Source organism: Denticeps clupeoides, chromosome 2, assembly GCF_900700375.1.
Source record: "Denticeps clupeoides chromosome 2, fDenClu1.1, whole genome shotgun sequence".
NCBI classification, from domain to species: domain Eukaryota; kingdom Metazoa; phylum Chordata; class Actinopteri; order Clupeiformes; family Denticipitidae; genus Denticeps; species Denticeps clupeoides.
The window spans coordinates 992,662-1,005,242 of NC_041708.1; the positions used below are offsets into that span (position 1 = coordinate 992,662).

The window sequence follows — 12,581 nt, forward strand, 5'->3', positions numbered from 1 at the left end:
ACCAGTGCCGCTGAGCACTAAAACCCATTCTAATAATGAAGTTATTGATAAATGATAGAGTTCCTCTCTACATGTCTGCAGATGTTCCAGCATCAACAGACATTTCCAGCCACCGGAGTCATTTACAACATCGGCAAAGTCCGGACTGCGGGGCCCAAATTCCCGAATGGTTTTCCCTCCTTCTTTTTCTGAAACGCTGGATGAAAGGACCTGATCTGAAGTTGTATCTTTGTATCCGGAGACCATCGCTGCTGAGCTAAAGCCACATCACCACGGGGCCGGGCGTGACCGCCACCGATGCTGATTTGACCTTCTGGGAGGAGCGTGACGCAGTCGGCTGCGTTCGGGGAGCTGCGGCTAGGCCGCTGAGGGCCTCGCTCGTCTTCATTACTGCACCGTACGCCACACGCATCGTCTTTATTTCAGATAGTGAGAGGCATTCTGGGAAAATACGCTGCATATATATATATACATAAAAAAATATGATCTCGTTGATCTGCGTGACGATGTTCAGCACTAGTCTGGGGCTCTCCTAAAGCACCCTGTGTTTTTCTTGGAGTTTCAGTAAAACTATTTTAAAATATGTGGTACGTCTCCGCATCAGGATCGCACTCGCGGCGTGGATTTTTAATAAAAATGTGAAACAAAGACAGGCTAATATGAGCAACCGAGGCCGCGTGATGATTACAACCCACGCAATACACAACCAACACCTTCAAACAATTCCACACCGTTTAAAATGCACAAGTAAATATTACTGTTGTTTTTTATTAAATTATCTGTATATTCTTTTTTTTTTTTTTTTTTTTTGAATAGGAGAGGTACAAAAAATAGCACTCTCGAACGCATGTGACATTTCAAAATAACACCAGGACACATTTGGAAGTTAGTAAAAAAAAGAAAAATCCCACAAGCATATTGCATACATTATAAAGCTAAAATAATCCCATTCATAGCCCCGTCATGGGATCCGTTCTTCTTTATTATGAATTATTATTAGTCTTCTGTCGCTATAATAAATAGTCCCGCGCGGCGAACTTTAGGGTCGAATCCAGGTGAGACAAGAAAAAAAAAAAAAAAAAAAAAAAAAAAAAAAAGTTCCCATTTGCATAATTCTACACATTGTAATTTCGGGGTTCGTTACCACGTGACCTTTCGGGGCGCCTTCCCTCCTCGGAACGATCCCAGAGCGGGAGGGTCCCCGCGGGCTACTGGTAGCCCAGGCCGGGCGCCGTGGTCAGCCTCTGGCCGTACAGCGCGTACGGGGAGTAGTAGGGCCCCGTGGCGGCGGGCACCGGCACCGGCACCGGGCTCTTGGGGTACGGGTGGTAGCGGCCGGCGAGTCCGAGGGCGTGGTGCGGGCTCCGCAGCGGGGCGGCGCCGGTGGGGACGTGCATGTGGCAGGCCATGGCCGCGGCCAGCGTGGAGGGGGAGCCCGGGTACCCCGCCACGAGCTTGTCGGCGGCGGCGAAGGCGGTGTGCGTGCGCAGGTGCCCCAGCAGCTCCTCGGACGTGGCGAAGCGCTTGTCGCACGGCCCGTTGGCCGACACCCAGTTGCAGGCGTGGGGCAGCGGGTCGTTGGGCAGCATGAAGCCGTACGGGTAGAGCGTCGGCGGCGAGGGGTGCACGCCGTGCAGGGCGTGGGACGGGTACACCAGCGGGTATCCGGGCTTCAGGGCGGCCGGGTCGTGGCCGCCGGCCCCGGCGCAGTGGTAGCTCAGGCAGTAGGGGTCCCTGCAGAGGCTGGCGGACACGATGGAGGGGGGCGAGGCGCCGGACAGCGGGCTGGACCCCGCCTTGCCACAGCCCAGCGAGAACTGGGCGCTCAGCAGCGGCCCGCCGGGTTTGGTCGGGTCCAGCGACACCCCGGGCGGCAGGAAGGGCTGCGGGTACCCGGCGTAGGCCCCCGCCAGGCTGCCGGGGTAGGGGATGCCGGTGGGGGGCAGGGGGAACACCGTGTGTCCGGGCCGGTAGGGGGACACGGGGGCCACCAGGCCGGAGCCCAGGCCGGCCGGACTCGCGTCGGACGCGGGCGGCGCCTTGGACGCGGCCTCCTGGTGCGGGTTCGAGTCCCCGCCGGACGTCCTCTCGGGCGCGCCGCCCTCCTTTTTATCCTCGCGTTCCGCCGGCTTGCAGTCCGACGGCAGGGGCGAGGCGGAGGCGCAGGAGTTGGGGCTCCCCGTCCTGGGGGTGAACGGCCGGCAGGTGGCGCTAGGTACGCGGAAACAGGCCTTGTCTCCCGCGGACGCGGCCGAGGACGGCTCCTTCTTGTCCGCGGACTTGGCGTAGGGCTTGAAGCTCGACTTGTCCTCCGCGCCGATGTCGCTGATCTTCAGCGGGCCGCACTTGGGGTCCTTGTCGCCAGATCCACCCGAGGTCGCCGAGGCGAGTTTGGACGAGGACGGGGGGTCCGGCTTCCCGATCTGGGAGCATGTTTGCGCCAAGAGGGCGAGGGGACTTTTCTTGGCGTCCAGCTGCGACGAATAATGAACACAGATGAATTATTACGCGTTATGTCGGACAGAATACACGTTACATGGGAAAGGAACCGAAATGTCCGGTTTGGTGCCAGCGCGCTTTACGCACGGAACCAGTTTAGTGGTTCGTGGGAGAAATATTAAAAATCGTCTCTAAAAAACCGCCGTGAATTGTGGCGACGGCTCAGTGGGGGACGCTCACCTCGATGGGGCTGATCGGGGTGGAGGGGAGCGGCTGGAGGTACTCCGGGTGCAGAAGGTGTCCGGCCCGCGCCGTCAGCATTTTCACCGCCCGGATGGGGAGACGGTTCGCCTGTCGCACGGGGTCCGCCGGGGACGCCAAGTGAGCGAGTCGCTGGCCGCTGTTGGTCTCCCACGCCGGACTGTCGCTGAGGTTGTTCGGGGCGGACGCCGGGGGCGACGTGATCATGACCCAGCTGTCATTCGGGGCGTAAAACGACGCGCGTCGGTGGCGACCGAGGAACGAAAAATCTCGTAGGGTCCGCCGGGGGGTCGCGGAGGCGTCGGGTCCGCAGACGAAGCTCCTCAGCTCCGCATGGTCCTGGCAGAAGGTCCCGTTGCAGCTCCGCGCGTCTCGGACTCCGACTCCGGGTCTGGCTGGGCGCTGCGAGTCGGCGGCGGCTTCCTTCCAATCAGAAGGAGCTCGGAGGCGATTGGCGGACCGGTGGGGGGGGGGCGTGACGTTCCACTCGTGTCCCACCCCCGCCCTTTCAGAGATTTTAAAGGGACAAATCCACGTAACCGCGCGTAATTACGCACGAGGTTTAAAATTCACTTCGAATGTTCCATAAATGCAAATTCCCCATGTAAAGGTGACGCGTTTTTCCCTCCCTGATTGATAACGGGGTGGCTGTTTTCGGCAACGCCCGTCAGAACCCGACGCGGGGTTTTTGAGTTATTAGGGCGCACAAGGGCGACCATAAATTCCCCGCGTCAGCCGAGAACTCCCTTTATTGTCTGAATGATGGATCGCGGCGCGCACCAGACACCAAATACGCGGCATTATCCCTTAATGGGAACACATTTTTCCCCCGTGCCATATTTCATGACATTTAAATAGAAAGTTCGAAACCCGCTATCTATATTTCTCGTCCCTGGCATGTTTATGAGCGGGTTCCTTCATGCAAATATGATTATTTACTGCTCTCCGCGCTGCGCCTCGTATTTCCAGTCGGAACCGAGCTGACGACTCCATTAAAAGTGGATAAATGTAAATTGACCAGAACTAGAACAAAACGTCTTCTGCTCACCGACACCGAGAATTGGTTTGATTTTTATTTCAGAGAGATTCGAGACTTGTTGACACCAGGCCTTTTCTGCTTTTAGACTCAGCTTCAGGTTGTAAAACGCTTTTCAAAAGGACAGCCAGTATCCCAGAGGCTTATTACTTGTGTAGACACCAAGTTTTTTTTATTATAAACCATACCTCACTATCATATAATTTTTAGAACATACCTCAGTATTCTATCATTTCTACACAACATACATCACAAGCTTATAATATGTAGAGAAGATACCTCAGTATCCTTTTAATATTACATCAGAAGCTTATAATATGTATAGAAAATACATCAGTATCTTTTAATTTTTAGAACATAACTCAGTATTTTATTATTTCTACAGCACATTCATCAGAAGCATATAATATGTAGAGAAGATACCTCAGTATCATATAATTTGTATAGAACATACCTCAGTATTCTATAATTTCTACACAACATACATCAGAAGCGTATAATATGTAGAGAAGATACCTCAGTATCTTTTAATTTTTAGAACATAACTCAGTATTTTATTATTTCTACAGCACATTCATCAGAAGCGTATAATATGTAGAGAAGATACCTCAGTATCATATAATTTGTATAGAACATACCTCAGTATTCTATCATTTCTACACAACATACATCAGAAGCGTATAATATGTAGAGAAGATACCTCAGTATCATATAATTTGTATAGAACATACCTCAGTATTCTATCATTTCTACACAACATACATCAGAAGCTTATAATATGTAGAGAAGATACCTCAGTATCATATTATTTATATAGAACATACCTCAGTATTCTATCATTTCTACACAACATACATCACAAGCGTATAATATGTAGAGAAGATACCTCAGTATCATATTATTTAAATAGACCATACCTCAGTATTCTATCATTTCTACACAACATTCATCAGAAGCTTATAATATGTAGAGAACATACCTCAGTATCTTTTCATTTTTAGAACATAACATTTTTAGAACAAATACATCAGTATCATATAATTTTTTAAAACATACCTCAGTATTCTATCATTTCTACACAACATACATCACAAGCTTATAATATGTAGAGATACCTCACTATAATATTATTTTTAGAGCATAACTCAATATTTTATTATTTCTACAGAACAATCCTCAGAAGCTTATAATACGTAGAGAACATACCTCAGTATCATATTATTTATATAGAACATACCTCAGTATCCTTCTAGTTCATTTCTAGTTCCGAAGCGTATTTCTTCTGAACATACCTCAACAGACGATAAACATTCTGTTTTCTGTTTAAAACTTGTTTAATGTGCTCGGTGACACCGTAGTTTCCTTTTTATTGGTCCATCTGCGTTGCTTTAATGCTAAATGCGACAGGATTGGACAATCTGGAATGCTTTGTGCTTTTTGGTTTGATCTCTGGCCATTTCATTTTCTCTGCGGCTGAGCAGGTTCCAGCGATCACTCACTGAACATTTGGTGGTGAATGAATAATAAATTTGCATTAATGCGCAGCACTTTATAACCGTTCTGACCCGGACTGTCTCATCCGCCATGTTAAAAACGCTCGTTTTTTTACAGTCGTCTTAATTAACTGTGAGGACGAATGGTGGTGGTGGTGACGGTGAAGGCGGGGCCACTCTGGCATCTGTTGCCGCCATGACACAGATTCACGGTTTACGTATAATTTTTCTGTATTAGTGAAACGGATCTTCTTGCAGCGCGTCATGTTTATGTCCTCACCGCCGTTCCCAGTGGTCCCAGTGGTGGAAGCAACATTTTTCACCGTCACCCAACCCCCCCACCTTGGACCAGGTGCTGTTGTTGGTTTCATGCCTCCCACAGGGCCCCAGCCAGTCCTGGGTGAGGATCCTGGGGGTCGCGGGGCTCCTGTTGGTGTAGGCATGCATGGATCCCGACCTCGTCGGGGTCACCGCACAAGCACGTGTTTACAACCATAACTTTGCGGCTAATGCCGGAGCAAGAGGAACAAAGGGTTCCTGTGACACGATGTGCTGAATTACCGTCCTGCCAGGGGACAAAGGAACTTGTCATTCGATCGGCCCGACGCGCCGACTTGATCTGTGAGGTGCTATTGTCTCGAACCCCTTTCTTGACCTGTCGGGCAGCAGAAAGTGCTTAGTGAGCTCTCTCGTCTCCGCTCTGTCACTCCGCGTCTGTTCTTTTTCATTTCTTTTTTTATTCACTTTGCTCTCAAGACTGTCACATCAGTCCTGGACAACGAAGGGCCCTGGACAACCTGGACGACGGAGGGCCATAATGAAGCCGCGCGTGTTACGCTGCGGCGCGTGGTCGTGTCACGCGTGGAGTGCATTAATCACGGGCGGCCCGTTGGGTTAAATGAGGCTTCGCTCTGCAGAAACTCGAGCACTTTGATGTGTGGAGTTCCACCAATTTGCAGCATTTGCCTCGCCTGAGCGCGAGTCGGTGTGACCGCGGTGTGAACGAGTGCCAGTTTATTAAACCTTTGTAATTGGTTTGATGATTTAACGATCCCCACAGGACTGTATGGCCGCTCGAAACCGAGCCTCACAATCGGCTCGTGAAAAGATAAATTCCTCTGGAAATCTTATCCCATGTTTAACTGGCTCCAGCCAAGTAAATATGTTCTGCTTAATGTTTGTTGAGAACATACCTGGAGATGTACCTCAGAACACTACAATTGTTCATAAGTAACCATCTCAGTATGTTATTAGTCATACCTCAAAAGAGGTAGTATTTTTTTAGAACATTCTTTAGTAGCTTATTATTAGCAAAAAGCTCAGTAGATTTTTAATTGCTAAGAAGCTAAGAACATTTTTTTTTATTAATTAAATCAATTGTTCAATCTACTGCGCTTTTTACATTGTACATTGTCACAAAGCACCTTACATTTACATTACATTCAGTATGACAGAACATTTACTATTGTATCAGGGAATACGTTTTTGGCTCCCTGGGGTTACCTGTTGAAGCTAGCGACCCAGGACCCTATGATTTGACATATGGGACAAGTTGGTGCCGCCAGCGGGAATTTGGAAAACCCGGAAAAACCCGGAAAGCTGGGAAATGCATGCTAACATGCTAATTTATCAACATACTTCAAACGTCACCAAATTTAACGTGATGCATCTTGGCAACGCCCTGTTAGAATTTTTGACATTAACGTGCTAGCATTAGCATGCTAACTTGCTAATTTTTCAACATGTTCCAAACCTCACCAAATGTAACATGACGCATCTTGGCCACACCCCCTTAGCATTTTTGACGTTATCGTGCTAACATTAGCATGCTAACATGCTAGTTTTTCAACATGTGCCAAACATCATCAAATTTCACGTAACCACCTGCTCCTTAAACTACTTAAATAACACCACCTGATTTTACGGCTGTCACCAGCCCTGGAGGCCACGCCCGCTGCTGTGACAAACGTTTGGACAGGCCCATCAAAATTTCCTCTGGAATTTTGGTTTGTAGTTAATTTTATTAAAATTTCATTTTTCCATGTATTGCAGCAGTTCCTTTGGTTCTCCCTACAGCGTCCTGATGGTTTTGATGGCCTGCTAATTTAACCGGTGACAGACGTTGCTTTTTACTGTGGGTATTAGACTTTCAGAAGGAATGACATGAATCTTGACTGATTTATCCTTCACTCAGCGAGAAATAAAAAAAGTCCCTCGCCGAACCTCTGGGCTGAAACCGGTGTCAAAGAGAATTACCCATAATAAGCGTGTGGGACAGAGTATTTCGGATATGCCTCTGTTCTGGCAGCTTTGATACAATTTGCAGGAGCTTAAAACATCTCAGCATGGAGGAGTCGATGCGAAAGGTGTGGCGTGGGGAGCCGCGATAGGCCCGCTTCAAATCTGAGCGCGGAGCCTGGAGATTAAGCCGTCCACCGCTTGCCCCCAGGTGGGCACCGGAGCTGGCAGGCTGCGGTCATGCTGTACGTCTGAATTACCCTCAGCTTCCTCCTCAGCTGCTCATGGAACCAATGCCTGGAACAGCCCAGACAGCCCGTCCTGACAGCTGCCACATTATTGTCTTAAGAACTTTTCGGAAACTCCCGGCAGGCCCGTCATCTCTTGGGAGAAAAATTCTTCTGCTTTGGACTCAAATCCTCAGGGGGAAGGACATTAAAGGTGCGTTGTTGGTTTCGGGGAAGTTGGAAAAATCCCGTTTAACTGTTTTAGTCTGTTGGTTGAAGCGAACGCGTGGATTAACGTTGCATCTTGCGACTGTAACTTCGATGAAGGCTGCATGCTTGGATTCATTTTTGTAAAGATTTGCCTTTATGCGAGAAATACGTTCACCTCTAGATTTTATCTGTCACTTCATCTTCTTGCGAACCACCTAGAACGCGGTTCTACCACCAACTGTGAGGCTAAGCAGGAGAAAGGGGTGGACGGGCCTCGGGATGAACGTCTGGACGAATGATTAGCTTCATCTCGGCTTTTCAAAATGAATGTTCTTACCACGTCTCACAGCCGGGATTAAGGATTACCTGGAAGGAGGCGTCCATCAGGATTTCGGTTCCGGGGGGGTGGGGTTCTGCAGACGTTACTGGAGGGTTATTAGAGAACCTCGTTGAGAGACACACTGGTGGTCCCTTGTGCCACATTGTTGAAATATTTCAGCCAAAAGTCAAGACTGGTGCGAGGATGCAAAGTTCTTCAGAAGGACCGAACTTTTGATGGAAACAGGCGCGCTTCCCTCCAAACGCTGAATATTTGATGAATTTCTTAAATGCGGCATGCATAATTCAGACGCTAAACACGTAATTAAGCTCTTGTGTTGTGATGTTTTATTAATGGTCATTTTAGCGGCGCGGGCCCGGTTTTTCTGTCATGTCGGCGAAGGCTGGCGTGGTCCCGCAGACACCCACCACTACTCGTGGAAGAAGTGATTCCATCTCACGTGTGGGCCGGTGTGGGAGAACTTGGGAAGGTTGAAGATCAGATAAATTATTGCAGTAGCAATGGTTCGACTCCTGGCTGGCTCGTTCTTGGGGCAGTGGTGGCCTAGCGGTTAAGGTCCCGATCCGCCAAGGTGCCACCGAGGTGCCACTGAGCAAAGCACCGTCCCCACACACTGCTCATCAGGGTGATGGTTAAATACAGAGGACACATTTCACTGTGTCACTGTGTGCTGTGCTGCAGTGTAGGACAATCGCTTCACTTTATCTTTTTAAAATGGCCGACCTGGCCATTTTCTGTATTGTGTGTTCATTTGTTAAAATCACAAAACAGCCGAATGGCCGAGCTGCTGCTCTGGGTCTGGACGGGGGACGATGTACGCCGACTTTCGGCGTGTTTCCCATCAGCGACGAGACGGCGGTCAGCCCGCAGAGCTGCACGGGGAGGGATTTCATTTAAAGGGGATTAGATCGGGATGAGGCGAAGCGTCCCGGGTTCGGCTTCTCGTGGTGACTTGTAGGCGACCCTGCACAATAAAGGAAGACCAGCAGAGAGAACAGAACAAAGTCAAATCTGAGGTCTTCTCACGTCCTGTACTGCCATGCTGTAAATCAGAGACGTAAATGATCCAAAATAATTTCAGGGTGGGCGGTTAAAATAAGTAAACCGGCTTCTGGCTCAGGGAAACAGACCGTACGTTCTGGCGCTAAAATGAATTATTAAGTTTGCGGTGAACCCACAGCCCGGGGTAAAGAAGGTGATCCCCCCGAAGAAGCCTAAATCTGTCCTGCTTTTCAGAAATATCGATTCCGGCCCCCGGTGCTGGCATGCCATCAAGGCTAGAACCACGCATAACTGACAACTTCTGACTTTTTTTATAAGCCACTGTTTGAAGTTATAAAAACCAGAGGAGGACAGACAGCATTTATCTTCCAGATCAGCCAGAAAATCTCCAGCGAGGGTTTTAAGGGTGGAAGCCAACCAGTCTGCTGCATTAACCGGAATTTCGGAGGCATTTTTCACTCCAAGTGTATTTTATCTTGTAAGTGTACAAATCTAAATACACTAGTAGTTCACTTCTATTATTTCTTTCCCACAAATTCATCAGGAAGTCCACACCTCTATACAAAAGTTGAACTACTACGTCAGTGCTTCTTGGGACTGTAAAATTTATTTGTTAAGTGTATATATAAGTTAATATATTCGCATAATGTTAGTTTAGATTATGGAAGTATTCTTTTAGAGGAGTACTATACAAGTTTGCTACAAGTTAACAATCATTTCTTAGTTATTAAAAATGTAAACCTAGTTGTTATGGTATAATAGGATATACTGCTAACCATGCTTGGAGTTTTGAGTGTGCTAATTTACAACTGCATGCAAAATATACTTCATTCTAATGAATAAGAATGGTAATATATTGTATAATAGCTTATATTGAAGATATATTTATTGTCATATACTTACATGTTTATATATTTGTTAACATTAGACAGGTGTCCTTGAGTGTAATTTAGTACCGATGTCTATGCTGAGAACATAATAAATGTACATTAGCAATTTAGGAGAGAAGTTATTTAAATGTTTATTAATCTTCCGAACCTGTTACCTGCACTGCTCCGTCATTGGTTCAATGCGCTGGAGCAGGGACCCTGTGCTATGTATAGTGATGCAACCTCAGAACTTTGGTGCACATCTGGAAGGGGGGCTTTGTTTTCCATGACCTGTTGTGGGACATCAGCGTTGACAGCAGACTTCAGAGCGTCGTGGTCCTCAGTCTATAAAGCAGGTGTGAACGTGAAGCCTGTTTTTGGGCTGCATTATGGTGGCCTGCCTTGGAGGTCTCAGACCAAAGTGGGCGGTTCCAAGCTACCGGCACTTTTTGAGGTTTCTAGAAGAGCCCATGTGAATGAAATAAACTGTACCGTATGGGAGTAGTAATGAATCCTAAATGCTAAATAAAACCCCGATGAAGCATCTGTAACAAAACATCACCTTGAAGGTTCCACGTCTTCATGGAAGGCCTGGGACGGAGACGCCGGCTCACTCTCTACTGGCAGATCCATGGCGGCTGCAGATACGGCGTCGTAGAAACCCCGTCTGGAGGCCTCGGAGGTCCTCTCACCTCCACTCTCATTACCCGACTGAGTGGATATGCGTGTTTCGGAGCGGGCGGCCATGCAAAATGCAACGCTGCTCACCGCGAGGAAAGAATGGGAGCAGCGTGAGTGACGATCGCAGCAAATTATGCAAAGCCTGTCTGTTTTCCTGTCAGCCGTGGCGGGGGCGGAGGAACCAGCGAGAGCCACAACGTCCTTTAACCGCGGGCCTAAAACCGTAAACCTGCCGCTTGTTTCCGAGCATGACTGGGCCTTTTTACAACAGGAGAAGATCAGCTGACATCTCTGGTTTATGCATGCTTTAGATAAAGTTTTTTTTACTAGTCTTACACCTTGTCCTCGCCCACATATTTGTATGGACAGCAAAACGCCTCTTTTGTGAGAGTTTTGACATATTCGGAGAGTCTCTATAATTCTGTATGAAACTGCTCCCCATTACTTCGCTTTTTGTTACAATCGTGACTGACATTGATCAATAAATTGTCATTAGCACATTAAAAACTGATGCACGTGGATGAAATGCGCATGTAAATAGGAGCACGGTGATTTATGACCTGGCGGCGAGCTCAGCCGCAGAGGCCGCCCCCCGACGTGGCCGACCTGAGGTCAGTGAGGAATCTCGGCCGGGGGGTGGGGTGGGGGGGGGCTGCATTCAAGGTCCTCTGACCGTAAAGTCGGACGGGATGATTCTCTCTGATCCCTGACCGGCGGTGTCCACCGTAGCGGGGCGGCCCGGCCCTGACAAACTGCCTTCCTGCAGCCGTAACTTAAACCACCCCCCCATTTCCCTAAAATGAGGTCATGTAACCCTCCCGTGCAGCAATGGCTTTTCGCTCCGAAATAAATTACTGTACGTTTCATTTCCCTCCCTTTCATGGGTTACTGTTCAAGTCAGCATTGTTCCGAAGCGCTTTTCCAGGGGTGTCCTGGCGGTTAAGGAAGCGCCCCCGTAATCGGAAGGTTGGCGGTTCGAATCCCGATCCGCCAAAGTGCCACTGAGGTCCCCTTGATGAAGGTCCCGCCCTCATACACTGCTCCCGGGCCCCCGTCATGGCGCCCACTACTTACCAAGGGTGACGGTTAAATGCAGAGGACACGTTTCACTGCATCACCGTGTGCTGCGCTGCAGGGTTTCACAATGACAATCGCTTCACCTTCACTTTAATGACACGGGGCTTTCGATAAAGGCGCCGCATTCATGCCCTCACAAAGCAAGTGTCGAAAGTCTTAGTAGCAAAAGTTATAGCTCGGGATTAAACAACATTTCACGAAAGCGAACCTGGAACTTTTAGCAGCTGACACCAAGCTGAAGGTCTGCGGCATGTAAATGGGAACATCCTCACCCCCCCCCCCCCCCCCCCCGCCCCCAACATCTTCACACCTTTTTAACGGTGGAAATCAGAACAGCGTTAGCCTCATTAGCCTATGCGACAGGAAGCGGCCCCGCCGGGCGACGCCTCCAACAAACGGCCCCCTGTGTCCGTCCCAGCGGCCGCCTGTGTTCTCTGGCTCGGCCAGCGGCCCGGCACCTCGGCCCTGTAGTTGTCCAAATAGGGGTTCACACCGGGAGCCCCACATCAAACAAGTCGGCGGAGAGGCCATTGGAAAGCGCGCCGCGGGGTGCCGTACCCCGTATTTATTTATTCTGCACGTATGAAAATGTCAGGCCTGCAGTTATATCTTCTTCTCATCCCGCAATCGCTACGCCGCATGATCGACGGTGGAAGGTCCGTTTTGGGCTTCATGCGAGGTGCTGCCCGCAGTCGCAACACAGTGAAA

The 12,581-nt window shown here is 49.0% G+C and overlaps 1 protein-coding gene across 1 annotated transcript; it reads right to left on the reverse strand.

Moving 5' to 3' along the window:
* Window positions 1-1,103: 1,103 nt before the first annotated feature.
* Window positions 1,104-3,084, reverse strand: LOC114784474 (zinc finger protein 503-like). Its single transcript, XM_028969910.1, has 2 exons — window positions 2,680-3,084; window positions 1,104-2,474 (listed from the first exon to the last, which is right to left on the reverse strand). The coding sequence occupies exons 1-2, from the start codon at window positions 2,905-2,907 to the stop codon at window positions 1,209-1,211; spliced, it is 1,494 nt and encodes a 497-aa protein (XP_028825743.1). The 5' UTR covers window positions 2,908-3,084; the 3' UTR covers window positions 1,104-1,208.
* Window positions 3,085-12,581: the final 9,497 nt, after the last annotated feature.

Excerpts from the sequence above, each read along its gene's own strand:
- LOC114784474 (XM_028969910.1), bottom strand. The coding sequence starts at position 2,907 with ATGATCACGTCGCCCCCGGCGTCCGCCCCGAACAACCTCAGCGACAGT. Across the intron at positions 2,475-2,679 it reads CCCCGATCAGCCCCATCGAG|CTGGACGCCAAGAAAAGTCC; the intron begins GTGAGCGTCCCC and ends TATTCGTCGCAG.